General features: G+C 34.7%; 1 protein-coding gene across 3 annotated transcripts in view; it reads left to right on the top strand.

Annotated features, from left to right (window-relative positions):
• The first annotated feature begins 418 nt into the window (after positions 1 to 418).
• The window catches only part of LOC138696452 (WD repeat-containing protein 43), a 42,174-nt gene continuing 18,822 nt past the window's right edge, over positions 419 to 23,770 (top strand). Inside the window, exons 1-5 of one of the 3 annotated variants that reach the window (XM_069821442.1) lie at positions 419 to 442; positions 5,064 to 5,311; positions 13,482 to 13,706; positions 15,476 to 15,631; positions 21,187 to 21,352. In XM_069821442.1, the coding sequence (XP_069677543.1) occupies positions 434 to 442; positions 5,064 to 5,311; positions 13,482 to 13,706; positions 15,476 to 15,631; positions 21,187 to 21,352 (804 nt within the window). In that variant the 5' untranslated portion in view covers positions 419 to 433. Of the gene's footprint in view, positions 443 to 797; positions 1,231 to 5,063; positions 5,312 to 13,481; positions 13,707 to 15,475; positions 15,632 to 21,186; positions 21,353 to 23,770 lie in introns of those variants that run through there. The other 2 variants (XM_069821441.1, XM_069821440.1) reach the window with 2 other exon arrangements.

Raw genomic sequence — 23,770 nt, forward strand, 5'->3', positions numbered from 1 at the left:
GCAACTGTAGGAAAGGCTGTGCTAAGACTACTGTTCCCAATACCGTACGGATAAAGATAGGCTATATCTGCGGAAACTTTTTGGGAGGAAATTGCTCATGCAAAGAAAAATGACTACCGGTACGATGGCATTTCCACTCTTTATTAATCTTGTTGGGCATATTTTGATTTTACCACATTCTACTGCTTCTGTGGAGATGGTTTTTTCGTCCGTAAACAACATGAAAACAAAGGCTTCAACTTGCCAGCTCAACAATTGCAGGATTATTGCACAGTAGGAGAATAATAAGGGTTTTTTTTTATTAAGGGTTTCATATTCAAAATGGTATGAAATCAAAATTCAGATCTAGATCCATGTGTAATTTTAAACGGAAATCAGAAGTTCTTTACGGTATTGAGTGAATATGAACCACCACCCAAAATAATTTTTTGATATGAGAAAGGTCGGTTATGTTATTGTATTTCTTTATTCTGAAGTATTTTTGAGCAAATAATATTTATTAATATGTATTAACTCAGTGTTTTGTTGGTTATGTGTGATGCTATAGACATTATTTTGTGTTTGTTCTGTGCATTTAATAGATACGACTTGATATTCTGGTATCATAGGATGATATTCTGTTTCTAGCAACATATTGATGTATAAAATCTGTTGAATGAATACTGTAATTTGCCTGTAAAAATAGCAATAATTTATTATGTGCCCGTACATAGTATATTTTGCAGTTTTTAGGGAAATTCAGTGATTTTCAGGGAAAAAAGTAGTAAATATTAGGGAAATTCTAACGCCTGATTTTGGCAACCCTTTGCGTTATGGTCAGTTGTGGTTTGTGTGGAAACGTGAGTGATTTTAAGTATATATTCAGTGATATTTAATATGACACACAAAACAAGTTTTAATTTTGTATCTGTTTTAGAAAAGTTGTAATAACTTATATATGTCTAGGTAGTGTCAGAGACACAGTTATTGTTTCTAGAGTTTTATTGAAAGCTCAACACTGAACTTCAATGTTTAGCACGTGTACTCGTTTAGTACCATCGTAAACTCAACATGGCGTGTAATGAGTGTTCGGCTTTCTCACAAGATGGAAAGTACTTCGGTTATTGCGGTGCAGATGGGAAACTAAAGGTGTGGGAAACACAGTCTGGAGTACTGAATCAAGAATACACACCAAACTTACATCTGTCCTCTCCGTGTACCTGTCTTACGTGGTTAGCATCCAGAAATTCGGTAAGCCATGTGCATAATCAAAATTAGCTCAGAAGTACCTCAGTGTTCATTCAGGATCCTTATTCAATTATTTAGGTTAATGGGAAATTTTGGAGCTACGAAAACAGTGTAGACGTTCCAAAAACTTTACTTCGTAATACAATTTTATGAGGTGTTTGTATGTAGGACGTAGATGACTGTAGGCGAGACGATAAATCTATAGAAAAACTTGGTCAAATGGCGGACATCATCGAGTATCAGTGACAGGTTAGGTTTGGTTTGTTCAGTTTTTTGGTATGCCGGTAATTCTAGAGGACGACCACTCCACGATTTTGAACTTTTTTTTGGATAAATTTGAGAACACGGATTCATTCCTTTCCCTCTTACTTCAAAGTTCCAACCTTATGCACACAAATTAAATTATTGGCACTGAAAAATGCCTTTTCGTAAGCATGATGATGTGCATTCGACAAACGCAGACAAATCTGTTCTTTTTAGTATTTTAAGATATAGCCTAATTGTCGGTTATAAGTTTTTGTATTACGGGTGGGACAAACGATATATAAAAGTAATATATTAATATAATAAAGTTTAACATACATTTTCAACAAATGTTCCTTGCACTATATGCTCTGATGTCTGAACTTCAGAATGACATGTTTTATACAACTATACTCTAATCAGGTAGGAGCTCTAAATATTACAGTGAAAAAATTCTAAGAATAAAGATTGTTGTTTACTTAAACTTCAATATGTGAACAAATTGCACAAGGAAGAACGATACCCATATTTCTCATATATGAGTGACATATTAAAAAACTTCATATTTTAGCTTTCATTTGAGTACTGGTACCCACATGACAGTTTTCAATCAGTTTTAATTGTTTGCAGAAATTGTCTTATTTTTATGAAATTGCTGTGAAGCAAAAGAAAAGTGCGCCTTTTGTTTAATTTTTCTGGAGAAGTACTTGGCTTGGTGAGTTCATATGAAACAATTTTTCAATCTTGGGATATTAAATACCAAATTTCTTCTATATAGGCTATATTTGAATGGGGCGAAAACGTAATACGGCGAACGCCAGTAGGGGAAGTTATCCCCACCCACAGAAATGTGCATTCGACACAACACTAGCCTATCACATAGAGTGTGTGGTGAGCTTGTAGGGGAAAACTGGAACGGGGTCGTGGGCGGAGCTTAGCGTTCGCCGTATTACGTTTTTACCGTAATTTTCTTAGAAATGTCGAGTAAGTGATTCTTCTGTCATTGAGTGTATGCAAACCAAAAATTGATCTCAATAATCATCTATTTGGGAATTGGAATGGACAAGTATTCTGGATGTTTTATAATATAGAAATCCAAGGAATTTATTCTGTATCAACTCAATTGAATGAATGTTGTTTTTGCAACAAGGATTCCAAATTATTTTAGCATATTCCAACTTGCTTCTAACCAGGAAATTTATAAATATCTAACCTAAATATAGGTGGTTGCGCGAATAATTTCGAATTACAAATCCCAGTGATTTGTAAGCAGAATTAATTGTCATATTTTGGGGTTTGAAAGTTAAAATCTCAAATCCGATATCTAGATTAATCAGCTATTAATTTAGACCAGCGTTTCTCAAACTTTTTTTAAGTGGGGATCACTTTTTTAATTCAGAACAGTTCCATGGACCACCTTACACTTGTTCCCTTCGAAAGCAAATTTATCATTTTTGTAGCATATTTTAATATCTTGTTTACTTACTTTTTAAAATGGATTTAATTAAAATTAATTAAATTAAATTAATTTTATATTAGTATTAACTAATTAAGCTAATGTTAATAGAAGAAAATTCATTTTTATTTCTTTAATAATTCAAGGCCATCAGAGTTTAGATAATCTTTAACTTATTAACTAAAAAAAAAAAATAAATAAGTGTTGGTACCGGTATTCACATTAATGAGATGGATGAGCCTGCCGATTTTTGCACAGTTATTCTTAAGCTGGTAAGCTTAAGTTCGAGATCGTCACTTACATCGAATCGATTTCGGTAACCTACTTTGTTTTTATTAGAGTTAGTTATGAAAACCCTTTCTCACACAGATACGTAGAAGCCTAGATCATATGTACCCCAGATAGGTCGGCCTTATAGGCTTTGACGTTAACAACTTTTGTCAGGTTTACTACATTGCCATCTAGTTGTTACATAAGGAGTCACGTAATAATTCCCATTTGAATTGCATTAGCGACTGTACTGGCATCTCGTGTTCGTTTACGGAGGACGGGTGGCGATCCTGGCAGTTGTTCTCTTCAAAGTGCAAACGATTTTAACATAGCGGTGACCTATCTGTTACATATATGATCTAGAAGCAAACTGAATTATAATTTCTAAAGGACCATTGTACAGTTCACTATATTCTCTTTTCACTTGTGATGAGGTCCAGAAATTAACCATACCTTCCGCTTCCAATTTCATTTTAAGTCTGGTCTCATTCTAGAGTTCAATTAACTGTTCTCTTTCACTCAATGAAAGTTTGCTAGTTTTAATATCTCAATGAAAGTGATCACGAACCCATCAACATTAGTACTATTTACTTGGAAAATATGTTTCAAATTGTGACCTCAGAATTGTATTATTGGTGTACGACGTACAGTACGTGACCATTTCAATGTGCAGTCTGGGTGTTGGCAAAACTATTAAGACAGTTATAAATACATGAAAAGGTTCAGTCCTCTGTTATGAATTCAAGTGGTCCCTAGCTGGCTTACAAGCGCGGCGCCAGATGTACATTCATAGTGCTTTAAATGCCTCTTTTGTTGTTGAGAGTAGAGTGGGAAGTCGGTACACGGATAGGGTAATAAATTTCATAAAATGTCAGTACTGGGAGAAAAAGTGGAAGGCGATTGCCATGTATCATTTCTAAACTCTGAGATTTTTAGCTATAGAGTGATACGCAATTCATTTGAATTTTATTTTTTCTTCTGTCTTTTTTGAAGGACCACAAGGGCAGACCTCGAGGACCACAGGTGGTCCGCAGACCATAGTTTGAGAAACGCTGATTTAGACAAATTATACACACACATGTACTTACTTACTTACTTACAAATGGCTTTTAAGGAACCCGAAGGTTCATTGCCACCCTCACATAAGCCCGCCATCGGTCCCTATCCTTTGCAAGATTAATCCAGTCTCTATCATCATATCCCACCTCCCTCAAATCCATTTTAATATTATCCTCCCATCTACGTCTCGGCCTACACACATGTACACTATCCACAATATCTGCGTTCAAGTTGCTACAAGTTACCATTCATATGTGGAAAGTGGTGGAGTCAAATTGATAATGTGATGGGAAAGTGGACACAAAAGTTGACAAAAAGAGGTAACTGTGCTGTGATCAAACCCTCTATTCTTGTCACCGAATTAGGAACTAAACTAAGCCAAACTATTCTAATCACTTGTACAAGGGATAACAATTATCTCACTAAACCCTCTAGTCACTGTTATTGAACTTGGGACTAAGCAAAGCCAGGCGAACTTAGTCGTTTGTACAAGAGATAACTATTGCCCCACTAAACTCTCTAACCCTGTCATTGAACTAGGGACTAAGCTAGGTCAAGCTAACCTATAATTGTTTGTACAATGGGTAACTACTGCCTCACTGAAACCTCTATCCTTGTCACTGAACTAGGGATTAAAGTAAGCCAAGTTAACCTAATGATTTGTACAAGGGATAACTTCTATGTTCAACAGTGTCAATCCGTGCAATAACAGCTCAAGTCATACAGATTTTGTACTTCACCCTCATTGATAATTACAACTTATGTGTGTGTCAAATTACTGTTTAATTATTAACAATTCTTCTGACAGACATCACCGAGGAAAAAGAAGAGGCGAAAGTCTGCCGAAGGTCAGACAGAAACAGATATTGTAGCACTAGGGACAGTTGCTGGCAATATTTTGTTATATAGTGTTGCCAGTGGCAGCATTGTTGGTCAACTGGAAGGGGCGCACAGTTCCACAGTGAACCATGTTGCATGGAGCAGAGAGTGCAGCTTGTTCAGCTGTGATGATCAGAACATTGTGGAATGGAATGTCTGTGACAAATCTGTTAGAAGGTAAGCTTTCAAAAGTTGCGGATATGTATAAGAAATTACGGTAACCGTGGTAAATAAAGCTCGGAAGTTCTGCTCTTCTGTTCCATTCTAGCTAGGGACAGAACTTCAGTTTAAACACACTTTCAACTTAAAAGTATAGTCGGATCTAATGAAAATGTGGTCACTGCCTAAGTTATAGCACCATATTGATATGATGCGACATTGAGTAAAATAAACAATACATATGATAGGTATAAAAACAAGAATAGTTAACAAGTTTAATGTTCTGATTTCTTTTCGTAAAGTTTATTGCAGTGTATGGCCATATAACTTAATAGCATTCACAGATTTTCGAACAAATAACTTCTTTGATTGCTGGTAAAACAGGATCTGTACTGAGAAAAGCTTCTTTCTGCATCACATGGAGTAAATGGATGCAAACTTAATATTTGCATTGTTAGTACTTTGTGTTCTGTTTTCAACTAATCTCTTATCTGAAGGTGATAGGAATATTCTAAATTTTTCCTCTAGTACATTTTACAGATTTTGTTTCACCTCTATGGCTTGTCCCCAGCAATGACTTGATCTTCCATAGTAGACAAATCTTCTGTCGGTGTTAAAAATTTTCAATAGTGTGATGATTTTGAACAAATCTTTGAAGTTGCATTCAATATAGGCCTATAACAAATAGTCTAGTAGCTGTTCTAACTTCAGATACTTGGCTATTGCAATTGAAGCACTTTCTTCAAAGTCAAGAATGTTAATACATTTACTATTTGTTGATAATATTTAACATTGTAGCTTGCTGCATTCTACCAAGTACCTACCCCAACAAGTTATTAGTGCTAGCTTTGGGGATACCGGAATTATTCGCGCCATTTCTTTGAAGACTGTTAAGAAAGAAGATGCCTTCAAAAATCCCTTTTCATATTTGAAATGAAGTTGTCCACTTCTGGAAATGAACTTCTTAAAGTCCTAGCTACTCTATGGAGGCAGTGAGCAAGGCACATTAAATGGTACATGTAAGGATATAGTCGTTTTATTGTTTTGCCTGCTTTGATCGTATAAGAAGCACCATCAGTGGCTAGCAAGAGGACATTGTCATGTTTTACTCCATCTGGCGAAAACACAAACATTGGATTCTAAAATAGAATTAGGCATATAATGGTTCTATGATACAATTTTTCAAGTATCTCTGAGGTTAACAAAAATGTATTAGAGATCTTTCAGGAAGGACTATCCCCACAAATCTCCCTATTTCGTCTGTTGTTTTTCTTATGTTGGCTAAAACGTCACTATGACAACCGCTCAGGAACCTTTTGCGAACTGTTGACTCAGAAGTTTCCTGTGTGTGTATTCTTCTGTGAACTCCTTGAAAAAAAAAAAAAGGGTTGTCTGCATTATGAAATGGAATGATGGCCCCCACTATCATTTCACAAATGTCATGAAAAATCTCCTACGGTGTCCACACCTGTGGAGTAACAGTTAGCGGGTCTGGTCGCGAAACCAGGTGGCCTGGGTTCGATTCCCGGTCAGGGCAATTTACCTGGTTGAGGTTTTTTCCAGGGTTTTCCCTCAACCCAATATGAGCAAATGGTGGGTAACTTTCGGTGTTGGACCCCAGACTCATTTCACTAGCATTATCACCTTCATCTCATTCAGACGCTAAATAACCTAAAATGTTGCTAAAGCATCGTAAAATAACCTATTAAAATAAAAAGTCTCCTACGGTTACTAGAATTTGAAGTGAATTAAATTTTTTCCTCCTCATGTTGCTCCAACAGTGCTATATATTTACAATACTTTTTGGTGTTACAGTGGTCTTCAGTGAATCTTCATTTCCACCCTTTAGTTTGTGTTTGGCACAGCTTACAAAATATGTAATCCCTAGTTGAAGAAATACTCTACTTTCAAATTGTTCGTCCTGTGATTGAAAATATATAATTTTAAAATTTATAAACCTCATTCAATTAACATATAACCTATATCCGAGTTCCTGTAATAAAACGTTTACCTATAATTCTCTGAATCTACTGTAGTTGGATTTGACATAACTATTTACTCGTCAGTCTTCTTGTGATCAGATCATAGATTGTACTGTACTGTGTTCTGTTTGTGTATGAACTAAATGTAAAGTGATTGTGAAGTGTGAGACAGTGTCTACTTCTGACACAATTCATGCTACGTTGCGTTGCTGGCATGATTAGAATATCCTTTTTAGACAGTGACCCTTTTGGCCATAGACATGGCTATGAGTAGTAACTCAGATTCACTGCATGAATTTGTTTACTCTAAGCCTCTTGCTTCAGCCATGCACACAGGACAGAATGTCGGAACTTCTGAGTTTTACTGATAAAATTTTACATACTCTTGCAGTATCCCTAGGACACATCTTGTTACAAAAGAGATCATATCTCAAAAAAATTAAGATGAAATTTAAAATATGCGTACAGTCATAATAACTTGCATAATTCACTCTGTTCCTTACTATAATATTGTAATGTCAAACAAGAGTACGAGATAGCTATAAGTCTAAACGTTAGGGAGCACTGGACATTTTATTTCAAGAGTGCAATTTGTGGAGAAGAATTCTGTGCGTGTCTAAATAAAGTTGTCCATTTCGTTGGCGTAATTGCGAGATTTTAAATTGTCATAGTTTGTTACATACAATATAATCGGTTTTATTTCATTTTTTGCGTTTTGCAGACAATAATTGAGCATTTATGGGTCTACTGATTTTTTAATTTTTGTGTGTGTGTGTTTTTTTATTTTAGTAGGTTATTTTACGACGTTTTATCAACATCTTAGGTTATTTAGCATCGTGTGTGTGTGCGTGCGCACGCAATATTGTGTATTTATGTGTATTAAAATATACGGTGGTAAGTAATTTTTTTTTTTTGCAAATTTATTATTTGAAAATAAAATAATTTTGAAATTCTATATTTTAAAAAATTGATAATTTCCTGTTTCTGCAGTTTCATGTAGCGTACTAATTTCGTAGGGGGTACAAATCCACAGCACCCTCTTGCACCCTCCTGCCGGCACCCATGGTTGCAGTCCAACAACTGATGGAACCTGATTATGTAACCCGGCAAACATCATGTGAACAGCTGGTTGACACCTTACCCAACAACGCACTTGTGTTCACCTCAGGGGCTGTGTTAACAAACAGAACATACGGTCCTGGAGTGAAACAAATCCCAAGGAACTTCATGATATGCCCTTTAATTCGGATTGTGTCACGGTATGGTGTGCAATGTCAAGAGTAGGGATCATTGGCCCTTACTTTTTTTTAAGAAAATGGTCGTGTTGTAATCATCAATTCAGGCCATTATGTGACAATGACCCAGAAGTTTTTCTTACCTGTTCTCTAAGAAATCGATCTGAACAATGTGTGGTTTCAGCAAGATGGGACCACAGCCCATACTGCCAGGGTTTCAATGGATATTTTGAGAGCTGCCTTCCCCAAACGACTGATCTCCCTGCGAGGTGACATAAACTGGCCTGCACACTCGTTTGATTTAGCCCCCCTGTGATATTTTCCTGTGGGTTTATCTCAAATCCCTAGTTTATAACGATCGTCCCCACACTCTGGAAGACCTACAGAAGAGATCCAAGCTGTAATTGCCAATGTGCTTGAAAGAATGGACCAAAACTTCCGAATTCGACTGAACCAGTGTATTGACAATGGAGGACGACATTTACAAGATATTCTTTTTAAAATGGTGTAAAATCAAATCTCCAATGTTGTGTAATAGGCGAAAAATAAGAATAAAGAGGTTTGAAACATGAACAGTGTTTTATTTCATTTTCAGAAAAGGAAGTTCCCACACCCCACTCTGTATATTAACCTGAGTGTCCTTTATTATTGCTATTTGGCTACAAAGAGATTTTTTTTTTTTTTTTTTTTACATTCTAATTGTTCAATGCTTAGAGGTATGAATGAAAAGTTTGATGTTATATAGACAATATCTTTTTTCACTGACGGGTCATGCAGTCAGTCTTTCACTGCTCTCACACATGCTGCAGTATTGGATTCAGGAAATTCTTGAATACTAAAATTGTGATTACTTTAAAATATGTAGAATAATACACCACTGACTGAATCCATGTTCCCCTTCGTGTTGTTATAGACTGAAGTGGGAGTGGAATGGGCATTTCTCTCTGAATATTGAAATTCTGGATGGTGCTTTACAAAAACATTTTTTCATATTGGAAATGAACGAATTGACAAGAGGGAATTCGTTCCTGATTATTTGAGAAACCGTGTGAAGGGCATGTGCTAAAAGGTTGCATGAATGATAAAATGTTTTAAGAAGTGAAGGTGCAGCAACCATGCATGAGGTAGCATCAGTACGAAACAACAGAACTTTAGAATCATCTATATTGCCAGAGTATAACGACTGTAGTAGGCCTTTGTTTACAAAATAAGCAATTGTTAACTGAATTAAAATCCTAAATGTTTTATTGCAATTACTTGGTTTGAACAACCAAAATCTCAATGACCCGTAAATACTTCAACTATTGAAATTTAAAAGCTTAAAGTGTAGTTGTCTTTAAAAGAATTTCACATCAGCATACCTCAGTCAATGTATAAATATTATAATAGGCGTACCTACTCATTAAAATATATTGCAGCAATTGTTACCTACCTGTTTGCTACAAATCTCGCAGAATATTATTTTTTCATTGAAAGTGAATTGTGGACATTCTGTTCGCCATTGCCAGATCAGCATAGATGTTGCACTTTTATCTTTCAGCTTTAAGCTGCACAGGATAACATCCTACTACTTAAAACTTCTCAACACAAATAGAGAGGGAAAGAGTAACAGACATTTAAACTAACCATTATACAGCATTATTGTTGAAATTCTTTTTGACGAAAACACAATGTTCGATCCATTGTTGCATTTCCTGGTATGTTAATTCATGAAAAACTGATTTTAATATTGCTTACATATATGAGGATGTAAGTAAATAGTGAAATACAGTAACGAAACTTTACATTGATTTAGGCATTTTGAGACGAATATTAACAAATTAGGCTCTAACAATCATTTTAGGGCATTATCAAGCTCTGTGAATAGCTTTTAATTTTCATTAAACGTAAATATTAATAATAATTTTTTCTTTCTCCTAAAGGAGAGGCATTTGGCTTAAAATTCGATGTCTGTTCATAACCAACTTTGTATCAATTATGACTCAAAATTGTCTGACAAAATCACTATAGATAAAAGAGTAAGCAAAGAATGTTCATTATCATCAGTGTTATGCAATATATATATATATATATATATATATATATATATATATATATATATATATTTATTTATTTAAACGATATTATTGCAAAATGGCAAAAGGAAAATATAACTGAAATTCCAATTTCACACAATAAACAAATCACACCTCTACTATTTGCAGATGACCAGTTATAATATACAATTCAGAAGATAACCTACAGAAAGCAACATATAACCTTACAAAAATAATACAAGAATACAACTTAATAATATCTATACAGAAAACAAAGTCAATGGCTTTTAAAGGTCAGTCACTGATAAAAAGCAAAATTGTCATAAATAACCAAATTATTGAAATTAAACACTTTCATAAAGATTACTGGTGTCATTAACAATATATTTAAATCAGAACAAACTTTAACTAAAACGTGGTTAAGATTTTATAATGTGTTGGGTCTTCCGAATTTACTATACTGTTGTGAAAACCGGACAATCAAGGCAAAAGATAAATCAAGAATAACTACGACAGAAATGAAATATTTAAGAACAGCAGGTTACAAATGGAAAAGCTACAAAAACAAGTATAGAAATTCTGGAAGAATTGAGAATGACATCAGTCGTTGAACAAATTTTAAATTAGAAGTCTTAGTGGTTACAACATGTCAACAGGATGCCCCACAGCACATATCCTAGATTACTAAAACATTACATCCTGCAGGTACAAGAAACCCTGGAAGACCACTGAAGAGACTTCTCAATCTCTAATATGAGACCGGAATGGGCCAATCTGTTGTCTAACTCATTGGAAGCTACATGATGATGATGATGATGATGATGATGCATTTAGTGTCATTTTGATGCTCCTTAAAACATTACTAGGGCAGTCGCTAATATTCAGTTTGTCTGAAACATAGCTTACCAGCTGACGCTGAGTCTTTGTTTTGTCACTCTTCACGTCATACAACTCACTATGTGTGGCATAACTCGCACACACTGCAAATGATATGTAATATCCAAAAGGGAGCCTAAGAGAGCTGACTACGAAAAATTCCGATAAATCTACATGAATTTACCTAAATTATGATATGGAAAAGAAGACACATTGGTATAAATTTTTATAATCCTAAGCCAATTTTAGAAAAGTAGAAACTTTTGCTTACTTTACACTACTTAATAAATATGTAGGTTGCCATTAAAATATTAAAACAAATGAGTTTTGGTAACCATAATAAGAAAGTACGTGGCTGAAACTTTCATTTATATGTCTCAAATATTTACATTAATGAAAATACGAATTCACTGACATTTTAATTTCAGTGCCAAAACACAACTAGCAAGAAGCAACAACACTCCTTCAAAAAACGCTGAATTAGAGAAAGATAAGATACAGACGTTTATATTTCATCACCAGGGGTTGAAATTCTTCATCTCTAAACATTTCTTAAAAGTATGAGGAGAGGAAAAAACCGACAATTTTAAAATTTCTTAATTTTTTTTTCCAGCTAGAATTGCATTTTGACCCACTGTGTACTGATGGCATATCTTTCTGATACAGACACATGCCAATATGGAAGGGATGATAAAGGATCTTGAGGACAAAATCAGGACTGTTGGTTTCAGCGTGAATGTTGCAAAGACAAAGCTCATGAAGAGGAGCATGAGTGACAGGAAAGTTCTGACTTTGAATAATGAAGACATAGAGGAGGACGTCAGAATACAATACCTTTGTAAGTATGGTCTTTCAAGACGAAGGAGCAGCCACTGCTGTCAGAGCGAGAATTCGCAAGATGAACATAACTTTTATTCAGCTCTCCCTGCTGTGGAAGATGAGGGAAATTTAAGCATTTTCTCATATTTAGTAAGAAACTGTCGTCGTACAGGTGCGAACATGAAGAGTCACCACTGAGATCACCAGAGTCTTCATGTCTTCATCAATAGATGTTCATGAAGAATACTTGGAGACTTCTGGCAAAATGTTATCTCCAGCGAACATATTTGGAAGCAAATGAAAGAGAAACCTTTTGCACTCAAATCAAGAGAAGAAAATGGAGTGGATCAGATATACTGTCCAGAAAAGCCAGGGTGCCATAGAGAGACAAAACTTCTTTTGGAACCCCAAGACTAGAGAAGAGGAAGACTGTGAGTACTGTGGAGAAGGAAGTGAGAAAGAGAGGAAGATTTGTAGAGAACTTATGGCCCTCAGTTGCAACAAAGTGCACAGAGCTGTTTTGTTGAAGTGCTATGGTCTGAATAAGAACAACAGAATATTCATTCATTCATATATATCGTAGTTATTATTTTTTTATTGATTTATTTTACAATGTTTTATCAATTGCTATGGTTATCTGGCGTAAGTGAAATGAGTCCAGGGTCTGGCACCGAAAGTTACCCAGTATTTGCTCTTAATTGGTTGAGGGTAAACCCTGGGAAAAACCTCAACCAGCTAACTTGTCCCAACCAGGATTCGAACTCTTTTTATGGTCAGACATGCTTAAAAAGCGCTTGATAGAGACCGTAACAGACCCCTAGGTCTAATATGTGAAGTGGTTATGATGATGATGATAATGACGACGACGATGACGATGATGATGATGACGACGACGACGATGATAATGCTAACCGTTACGCCACAGTGGCAAGCCAGTAATTATTGCTAGATTCTGTCAGGACAAATACAATATCTATCGTTAATATCAAGCTTTCCTTTTTAAATTTTGCACTAGTAAAAATGAAGTGTTAATTTAATAATTTGTTATTTATGTGATTGTTACAAAAAATTATGTGAAGGAGCAAGAACTCAGTATAGAATATTTGGATAATCAATTATGTCTTATGTGGAGTTCGTAACATGAACTTCCACATCTAAAAGAATGTGTAACATCAGATTTAGATCTGTCTTAGTAATTTCAAAAGCCACAATTGTGACTTATATTGTTCAATTTTTTTAGCAAATGGAAAGTGGGGAAGGAGCGTGTTACATGTTTACTGGTGCTTCCTGATGGCAGTTCATTACTGGCAGCGGGCTGTACAATAGGAATGTGGGATGTTCCTAGCAAACAGCTTTTGTGCAGATTCACGGGACATGCATCAGAAGTGACATCTCTCACACTTGTTCCGGGTAATGAGAACTACTTCATAAGTTCAGCAAAAAGTGACCATCTTCTAAGTGCTTGGTAAGTAAATGCATTTTTGTTAATCTCATATAAAGTAATGTAGAAATGTTGCCAACAGCAGTAGCATTTACTAGTTGGTAGTAGTTAGTATGTATACTGTTAATATAGTCCGAGATTAATGGCTAGTTTTTTTAACGTTTTTTTAAAGCTTATTAATCTGTTAAAGTCAGTTTAACAAATAATTTAACAAATGAAGCGTTTCATCAGCTCATGTTAAAATTAAACTATTAGATCTCAGATCAATCCAAGTGGAGTGATCCAACAGTGCTAGCTCGACCGTTTTTAAAAATGTTTATTTTTGTTTAGTAGTGATGACCCCTACATGTAAATAGAAAGAAATTAGTATTACCTAGTTTATTTTTATTTGCCTTCATATAAAAATGGCAGCCATGTTTGTATTATGGTATTCGACATTTTTGGTTTCGCAGATAGTTGCAGTAAATGTGATAGCTCAGGTCAGAAAAGTGGGGAATCACTGTTATTTTCAGCACGTTCCAAGCTACATTTTATGTCTTGCACCTTTTTACTCTCTCTCTCTTCATAATAATTGAAAGTTAAGCCCAAAGTTGGTTACTATATTTAAAAACAAATTAGTTTCTTTTTTGCAGTGGGAAGGAATGAAATATGAGAACTGTCGTGTTGTTAGTGGACAGTTATACACTCAAACCTTCAGCAAAAAATTTTTGAGTTCTCTTCCTCGTTGTATTTCAAATTTTTAATGCAAAGAGTACCCTATGAGAGGTACCTTTAAAAAATTGCTGTTTGATATACCATGGGGTCTAAAGTTACAGCAGAGAGATAAACATTAAGATATATGGATCATATGAGGAGACAAAGAGGAAGGCAGAAAATAGGAAAGACTGGAGAAAGCTGGATTTGCAGTGGAAAATCTGCCCTTGGGCAGAACACTATGAATGAATGAATGAATGAATGAATGAATGAACATCTGAAGTCTGATTAGTGTAATATGTTACTTGTCAACAATGTATGCAATGGAGAGGAAAAGGAACTGGTCATCCTACCCCATTATGTCCTGGCTTAGTTGCCTAATGAGTGATACCTTATTGCTGTCATTTATGATGTTCTAATCTGTTTGTGGACAATTGATTAAACAGTCATCCTGAGAATAACCTCTCTACTACCTCAACATAACATTCATCCCTTATTTAATATATTAAAAAATGGAAATAAACTTTTTTTTTTTTTACAACTTCCTACTATAGTCCGCAATCCTTTCTGTTCAGTAGGATATATCAGAGGCCAAAAGCAGCTCTTTTTGAGCAGCTTTCCTCCTTCTAATTTTGTAGTCCGGGTCTGCCTTATTCCACAAACACAGGAATGGGTGGTAGTAGTTCAAAATTTAAAAATGTCAAATTGCGACATTGGTAACCAGAATATGCCCAGAAACTACATCGCAAACAACTATCAGGTATCATGAAAGTGCCTAAGTGAGTGTTTACATGGAATATGTGGCATGATAATTAAAGAACTTACACGAAAGTACTGTTGCAGTATCAAAATCTTTAGATATTGTGATAGTATTCTCATGATAGGCGGAAGTAACTACCAGTACAGTTTACATCAAGAGAGTACAATGATTGTTGCTATCATGACAGCAACTTTCACTGTTTGCTATTGCCATGTAAACAGAGCTTAATAAAGGGAAATGTGAATACCCGAGAAAAATCTCTAGTACTTGAGTTACAAATGCAGCACTATAAGTGATTGGTTTTAATATTGATCTCACTAGATTTAATTATATGTTACAGGTCGTTAAGTTCAAAGAATACGGACAGGAATTCTGTGGCATCATTCGTGATGGAAGATGTTGCGGTGTGTGTTTCACTGTGCAGCACTGATTCAAGTAGCATGGTTGCTGTTACCAGAAGTGGAGTGCTGCACCTCTACAGGCATCAGCTAAATGGGTAATGAATATTGGTTTAAACTTCTCCATTTTCTGTTATTTCACATTCTATTCAGTTGTAGTTGTAGGTGACAATAAGAACAGGATATTCCAGAAAATTAGAGAAATAAAAACACTTTAGACTGAAATGTGAGTAGTGATGTGAGAAGGAAAATTATTTTCTGCAGAAACTTTTCTGAAATGGAAAATTTTTTACTATTTTCCGGAGAATTTTTCATCTTTGCTTTCTTAGCTCCCTTGCTTCCAGCCTCAACAGTTGCACTTTTATTCCTTACCCAGCATTTTTATTAGTCATCAGCTTATCAAAAGGAGGTTGTAAATCGTCTAACCTTTGATGATCTTTTCAATACAGATTACAGAATGACTGCATGTCACCTTTGTTTTGACATAACAATCTGATTAAGAATTAAGCGCTGATTAATATCATATTGTGAGAAATTGACTCAGCTACTCTAAACTGTCACAACACTGTTAGCTCCACATGGAGCTAATGCAAGCCTATCATTTTAAAATAATTAATTATTGTTGTGTGGTTAGTGATTTCCCCTCTTCATTATATATGTGAACTCCCTATTTTATTTTTCATAACACATTCATACTCACAGCAAGTACGAAGTTTTATGTTGTATTGAATATGGTCTATGATGGTCTGAGAAAACTGTTTTATAGCCACTGGAGTAGCTCAGTCAGCTGAAGTGCTTGTCTGCCATTCAAGAGTTGCACTCGGGTGCGAGTTCAATTCCTGGTTGAGTTTTTTCGATGTTTTCTCCAACCATGAGGCAAATATCAGGTAATTTACGTTGAATCCTCGGCCTCATCTCGCCAGATACCATCTTGCTATTACCAATCCCATCAATGCTAAATAACCAAGTAGTTGATATATTGTCGTTAAATAACCAACTAAAGTAGAAGTATATTATTATGATGTACCGAGGTACATATGATATTTCCGTGCAGAAATTCTGTGTCATCATATGATGAAAGATGAGTGGAATAGAGAAATATTCTCTCTGACACTGGGATTTGAACCCGGGTTTTCAGCTCTATGTGCTGTCACTCTATCCACTAAGCAACACTGGATTCCCATATATATGATGCAGTACGTGAGGGTAGGCCACTAGAGGAAACCCAAGGGGTGGAACTGAAACTGAGAGGATTCAATCCGGCATCGGGATGGGAATCTGGTGTTGCTTAGTGGATAGAATGACAGCACATAGAGCTGAAAACCCGGGTTCAAATCCCGGTGCCAGAGAGAATTTTTATCTGTTCCACTCATCTTTCATCATAAAGTAGAAGTGTTTTATGTACTTAATTCAAGGTTCCCACAGACCTTGAAGGTTAGGGAATGTTAGGGAAATTAAAATTGGTCAGGGAAAGTCAGGAAATTTGTTTTTAAAATGTCGTGAGTCAGTGAATGTTTGTGAATTTCAGTATGACTATTGGATGATCATCCCAATGAAGGTTAACTGAGGGACAATACTGTCCTCCTTTAAAACACTATCATCTGAATGTGAGCCTTTCTTGAGGAAATATTAAACCTCAGGTCCACTTACTCCTTATTTATTCTCAGACTTACAGAACAATTTGTAAAACGAAATGCAATGCCTACCACAGTTGAGAAACTTCTTTGCCTTGATTTAAATGATGAAGAAAACCTGCTTGCATTAAGAAATGTTGATATTGGATTTCAAACTAAGAAACTGCTTAGAGAGGTGATTGCATCTGAAGCTGAAATCCTTCAATTCAGAATGGAATGCCAGCAGATCTTAAGAAGAATGACATGAAGGATACTTGAGCAATGACCCTTAAAATATAAACCTGTTCAAGGGTTGTCCTTCTTGGATCCAGTTATTATTTTTAAACAACCAGATCAGAGAAAAGTAAGATTTAGCCTTTTATTAGGTATTCTCTGTGATAAAAACAGAGTTACAGATGATGTTGCACAGAAAGCGAAAGCTCAATATCCTTCCATGTGTACCGAAGCACATTGTGTTTTGAAAGAAAAATTCAAAGAGTTTTTGGAAAACAATCCTTGGCAGTCAAAAATATCAAGAACTGTGGCACAGTATGATATTGTGTCTTAACATTTCCACATAGAAATGCAAGAGTTGAGAGTGGTTTCTCTGTTAATAAAAGTCTTCTTGTTGAAAACCTACGTGAAGGAAGTGTGTTTCACAGAGGAAAGTATATGATGCAATTAGATACTATGGATCTATACAGAAGGTCCTCATAACACAGAAGATGTTGACCTATGTAAGGAATTCTCGAAGACACTATGAAGAGTATCTTCAAAGAACTTGACAAAGACAGACTGAAGAAGATAAAAGACTAGCTGGAAAACGAAAAGTAACAGGAAATAAAGATATTGGAAGAAAAAAGAAAAATTATTAGATTAGAGACGCAGACGGAAGAAGAAGCTATTGCAGCTCATATTAACTTATTGCAGAAGAAAATAAGAGACTAGAAAGTGAACAGAGTTAACGTTAATATTAGTTATAAAATTTTAGCTTGCATAAGCTTACATTATTTTATTTATTTTTTTTTTATATTATTATTATTAATTTTTTAATTTCTGATTATTACTAATGTATCTTACTGGTTATAGCTTGTATAGTTTAGTAGTTTTTCCTAATCTAATTTCTTATTATGAACAATGTATGTTTTCAGTGTATCTTACTGATGATACAATTACGTCAATTGTGTTAATTTTTTCCTGTAACCAGAAAGTTTTATTCCATGTTTTGTATTTAAATATAAATAAAAATTACAAAAAAGTAAAGTAAAAAATAAGAATAAAGGAGAGAGCTGGATGGCTATGGGGATGGTGGAGACCGTTTAATTTTTTTTTTAGTACGAAAAAATTTATTTATGTGTATGTGCAATGGTCAGGGAAATGTTGGAAAACTAGTCTTGAAAGCCAGGGAAATTATTTTCCTTATTTCTGTGGGAACCCTGTATTTTCTAAATAAAATTTATTTTCAAGTCCTCATTTTGAATTATGGGGATACAGTTTTCGAGTGATTGTGCCATAAGTATATATTGTGTAAATGGTGACAATTTGAGCAGCAATCAATTCATCCACTGATCAGTATGAGAGGTGAGTGATAATATCAGTATAATTATAAAATTTAGCAAAATCAGTAAGCTTAAAAATTGCTTAATGTAAGGAAAATATTTGCAGGAAAATTTATAATTATTGTATATATGAATAAATTATAAAGCTCAGAAAATCATTAAGCTAAAAAAATTGCTTAATACAAGGGAAAAATTTGCAGGAAAATTTATAATTACTGTATATGAATAAATTATAAAACTCAGCAAATCACTAAGCTAAATTTGTACTGTACTATAGTCTTTCCAGTAACACTGCTCATACAATACTGACGAAAATATCCTGGAAGTTTGTTTGGCATCTTTAAGGGATGAAAGCACATCATAAAACTATAAACAGAATGGAAGTCTTTCAGTAGAAGAATGGAAGACACTCCTAGTGAAATAAATACATATATATATATATATATATATATATATATATATATATGTATATATTAGAATGATATTCTGCTTACATTTTTTTCATGAGAAGCAGTTGAGTGAGAACTGTAATCAGAAAGTCTCTAGGTTGAATCCTGGGACCAACCAACTTGCTTGGAATTGATTTCCATATCTTCATACATATTGATGTTCAAATGAAACAGTAGAAAAATTAAGTGATATCTTCAAAGAAAACGAAAGGTAGCAAATTGAACCTGGTCAAATGAAAACAATAATGACCTGACAAATACCCTGTAGCATCATAAGACTGGTGTTGAATGTAGCATCACAAGGCTGGTGTTGCATTGCAGTCTTTTGGATTGATTTCCAGCTAATGGAATGCACTATGGGCCATTTGTGCCTAGGTACAGTACCATGGTAGTTACCTACACATTTAAATTAGAAGAAGAAGACCCAGAGAAATGATTCATCATAAAGTGTCGTAAGGAACAATAAAAGGTAATTCTGACAAAATGCGTACAACACTGCATTAATCCAACACTCCATACATTCATTGTATTAGAGGTGAGTGGTAATTACTATAATTATTTATTTATTCATTTATTTATATATTTATTTAATATTCAAGACACATGGTACAAAACCATTTGTTATAATAGTATAATTATAAAACTTAGTAGAACAAGTAAGCCAAAACTTTCTCATTAAAAGGAAAATGTACAATTATATTAGTACAATTTATTATAAAAGTTTGCAAAATCAAATCAATAATTTAAAAAAAAAAATTGAAAGCACGTACTAGAGGGAAAATTTCCAGAAAATTAATAATTATATCAGTACAATAAATTATAAAAGTTAGCAAACTCAATAAGCTGAAGAATTGCTTGAAAATGGGAAAATATTCAGGAATATTTATAATTATATTAATAAAATTACAAAATTTACCAAAGTAATGAACAAGTTCATTGCTGAATGGGGGGGGGGGGGTGAAATTCTCAGAAAAATGTATATCAGTATAATTATGAGGCTTAAACCAATAACCGAAATGGGGGGAAGGGGGGAATAGAAGAATTGATAATTCTTGGAAACGTAATTTTACACAGCAAGTTTATTATAAAAAAGAACAGTAAGCTTAATAATGGTGCCAAAAATATTCAGGCATTGGTACTAATATTATTTGGATTCCCAGGCAAAAAGAGTTTTTCTTGGGGATTATCCCATTTCCCCTCACCATCATCATCATTCCACCAATACTCCACAATTAGACTCATTCTGCAAGGTCCTGAGCCAGATCTCTAAAACAAATAAAAATGACTGAAAGTTGTACATATTTGTGTTTAATAAAGACTATTATTAATAAAAGTCCAAGTTCTCATTTTGATCAAGGTAACTCACTCAGTTACGTGACATTTTGACTGATGATGTGTATCTTTCTGTTGATAGAAGTTCTACTTCCTTGACCATATACAGAATTTTGTTGAGATTTATGTACAGTAGTGGCAAAAAAAAAAAACCAGACCGACCCTTGTAGCTGATTTCAGAGCCTTGTTCACTCCAGAGCATGATAGACTGGTAACTAAGACTTAAGTGGTTCGAATCCTCCTTGGGAGGAAACTTTTTTTTTTTTTTGTTCGTTATTCAAATTTATTCCCAATACTTTTCGATTGCTGGTAAAATTCATGTTCTGGGAATAATAAGTTAATTAAGTAGTAAAATATCACTGCAATTGAAAAGTATTGGGAATAAATTTTAATAAGGAACAAAAAAAAGTTTACTTCCCAGGCAGGATTCGAACCACGAAAGTCTTAGTTACCAGTCTATCGTGCTCTGGAGTGAACAAGGCTCTGAAATCAGCTACAAGGGTCGGTCCGGTTTTTTTTTTTTTTTTGCCACTACTGTACACGAAATTGGTTTTAAGTTGTCCTTTCATTATGGTTGCAATTTTTCTGATACCTACATTTTCATAGCAAGTTGTTTCAATATATAAAAGATCTTTTCAGAGTACTGAAAGCTTATCTTACTTGTTACATTCAATGCTTCTGTGAATTTTCATCTTTTCAGGAAATGTGCTAAACCTCTGAAACCAAAAGTAACTGTTAAAATTGCATCAGACATGGGTCAGACAAAGGATGCTGTGCAGCCCATTCCCATCATTGGTGCTCTGAAGCAAGGCACCAATATACTCTTAGCACATGGCAGCCCACTGTATCTTTCGTTTGAGATCATAGTGAGTATAGCTCAGAGTTCAAAGGACTTTTCGGCCATACAGAAGTTAATATTGGGTGTTGATGAGGCAATGAGTGGAAGGGGTAGAAAAAAATATCCGTGAAATGATGGTAAAATATGGAGATTGGGAACTGGAAGGTATATCATATGTTAATAACTGACAAAGTACAGAGTAGCACATGATTAAGTAGCCCTATCCACCAGTTGTTACTGTTCTGCACATCATCCAAGGTATATGAATAATTGTGTTGTTGGTGTTATAAATGAGCTTCATTGTAACCAAGCCATGTTGTCATCATTAAATCCGTCTTTATCTGAGGCATCATTGGTACTTCGAGCAATCTTAATCTCCACTTAAGTAGGTTGCTAACCTCGCTTAAGTGTGTTTTTCTGTAGGGATCTGCTTCCTTAATTGAATGTCCCAGTTTTGAGGCGCCAAAATTTTGCCTTTACCCTTTCCCGTCTGCTACAACTGGAGTTGCATTGCCCAGGGGCCACGCGGCCTTAGCCTTCTTGGATGTGGGAATAGGATTTGCTGGCCAAGCTGACGGTGTTGTGTCAGTTGGCATTCCACAAGATTTGTGAGTACCACCTTTCGACATCAGTGGTACTCCTTGTGACAAAAATAATAACTGAAGAATAACAAGGATTCCGGCAAAACAGATCCACGATAGATGCCATATTCACTTTGAGACAGATAGCTGAGAAAGCCGTCAAATTCACTAAGCTGGCTTGTCTATGTTTTATAGATTTAACAAAGGCTTTTGATAGAATTAAAATAAAAGATGTTATGGAAATACTAAAGAAAAAAGGAACTAAAGATAACATTATAAAATTCATAAAAGATCTCAATGTTAATAACTACACAAGAATATAGGTAGATAACCACCTAACTGATAAGGTACCTATAGTAACAGGAGTAAGACAGGGTGACAGCCTTAACCCTATTCTGTTCAATGTGATTATGGACGAAATAATAAAGGAAACTAAAGCAGGAACTAGGGGCTACAGATTAGGAAATAAAGACATTAAAATAATATGTTATGCTGATGATGTGATCCTTTTAGCAGATAACGAAGACAACCTACAGAGATTGCTATATAAATTTCAAATAACAGCAGAACGATTTAATATGGTGATATCGGAAAATAAAACAAAATCACAGACTATCTCAAGGCAGCCACTCAGATGTAAACTTGCAGTATATGATAAACCCATAGAACAAGTAATGAGTTTCAGTTACTTAGGAACAAAAATAACAAGCAATAAAAATTTGGAGGAAGAAGTAAAAGAACAGAATATTAAAGCAAACATAATATCAGGATATTTAAGACGTGTAATTTGGAAAAATAAATACATGAACATAGAAAGCAAGATCAGAATATATAAAACGTGTATAAGGCCAGTATTAACATATGCAACGGAAACTCGAGCAGAAACAAAAAAAGAAAAAAAGTGCAAAAATGATAACAACAGAAATAAGGACATTACGAAGTATTGCTGGCATTACGTTATATGATAGACAGACAAACGATGAGATTAGGGAAAAATGTGGAGTGCAGGATGTGACAAAATGGATCATGACTAGAAGAAAAGGATGGTGGGACCATGTATTAAGGATGGCAGAAGACCAACTCCCAAAAATCGCAATGAAAGGAAAGTTGGACACCCCAAGACCTTTAGGACGACCCCCTAAACGGTGGAAGGAAAGTTGGACACCAACATCTGATTGAGATAGCAAAGTTGAAAAATACAGGATTTATCCTAAAACACGAGGAAGAAGAAGAAGATTGTAACCAAGGTGTGTAGTACAGGTATTATGTTAACAGTCCAGGGAGATAGAATATAATAATATAACATTGACTACTAGATTATAAAATATAATAATATAATGTTGACTACTAGATTAAGTCTAAGTTATAATTGTTACAATTTTAGTCTGTCATTTGCATTACAGGAAATTCTCGATTATCCTTGCGTGGATTATCTGTACACCTCTGAAGTTTTTTTGTTTTATTTTTATCACAAAATTTTGAGCTTGGAATCGAGTGTACAAAGTCTCAAAGTGCCTTGGTATAAAAATAGTCCATAACATGCCACCACTGCCAGTTTTTTCTTCCTGACCCGAATCTGAGTGTAGCCAGATGAAACAGAGGAAATGATTATTGATTGGTTGAACACTTGTTATAATTAGTTACAACGATCCATGTTATCTTTATTCTCTCCCTTGTATGTACAATAATGAGTAAGGTTAACATGAGCCATGAAAGGAAACTGGTTCCTACACACACACTTTCTGATGCTTTCAAGTTGCTTTCATGAGCTTTCTTCTCTCTCCTTTTCGTAAAAAGTCAGCCAGGTAAAATATTTAGGATTAATATTAGATTCAAGATTCAACTTCAATGCACACATAGATTAT

Source organism: Periplaneta americana, chromosome 3, assembly GCF_040183065.1.
Source record: "Periplaneta americana isolate PAMFEO1 chromosome 3, P.americana_PAMFEO1_priV1, whole genome shotgun sequence".
NCBI lineage: Eukaryota > Metazoa > Arthropoda > Insecta > Blattodea > Blattidae > Periplaneta > Periplaneta americana.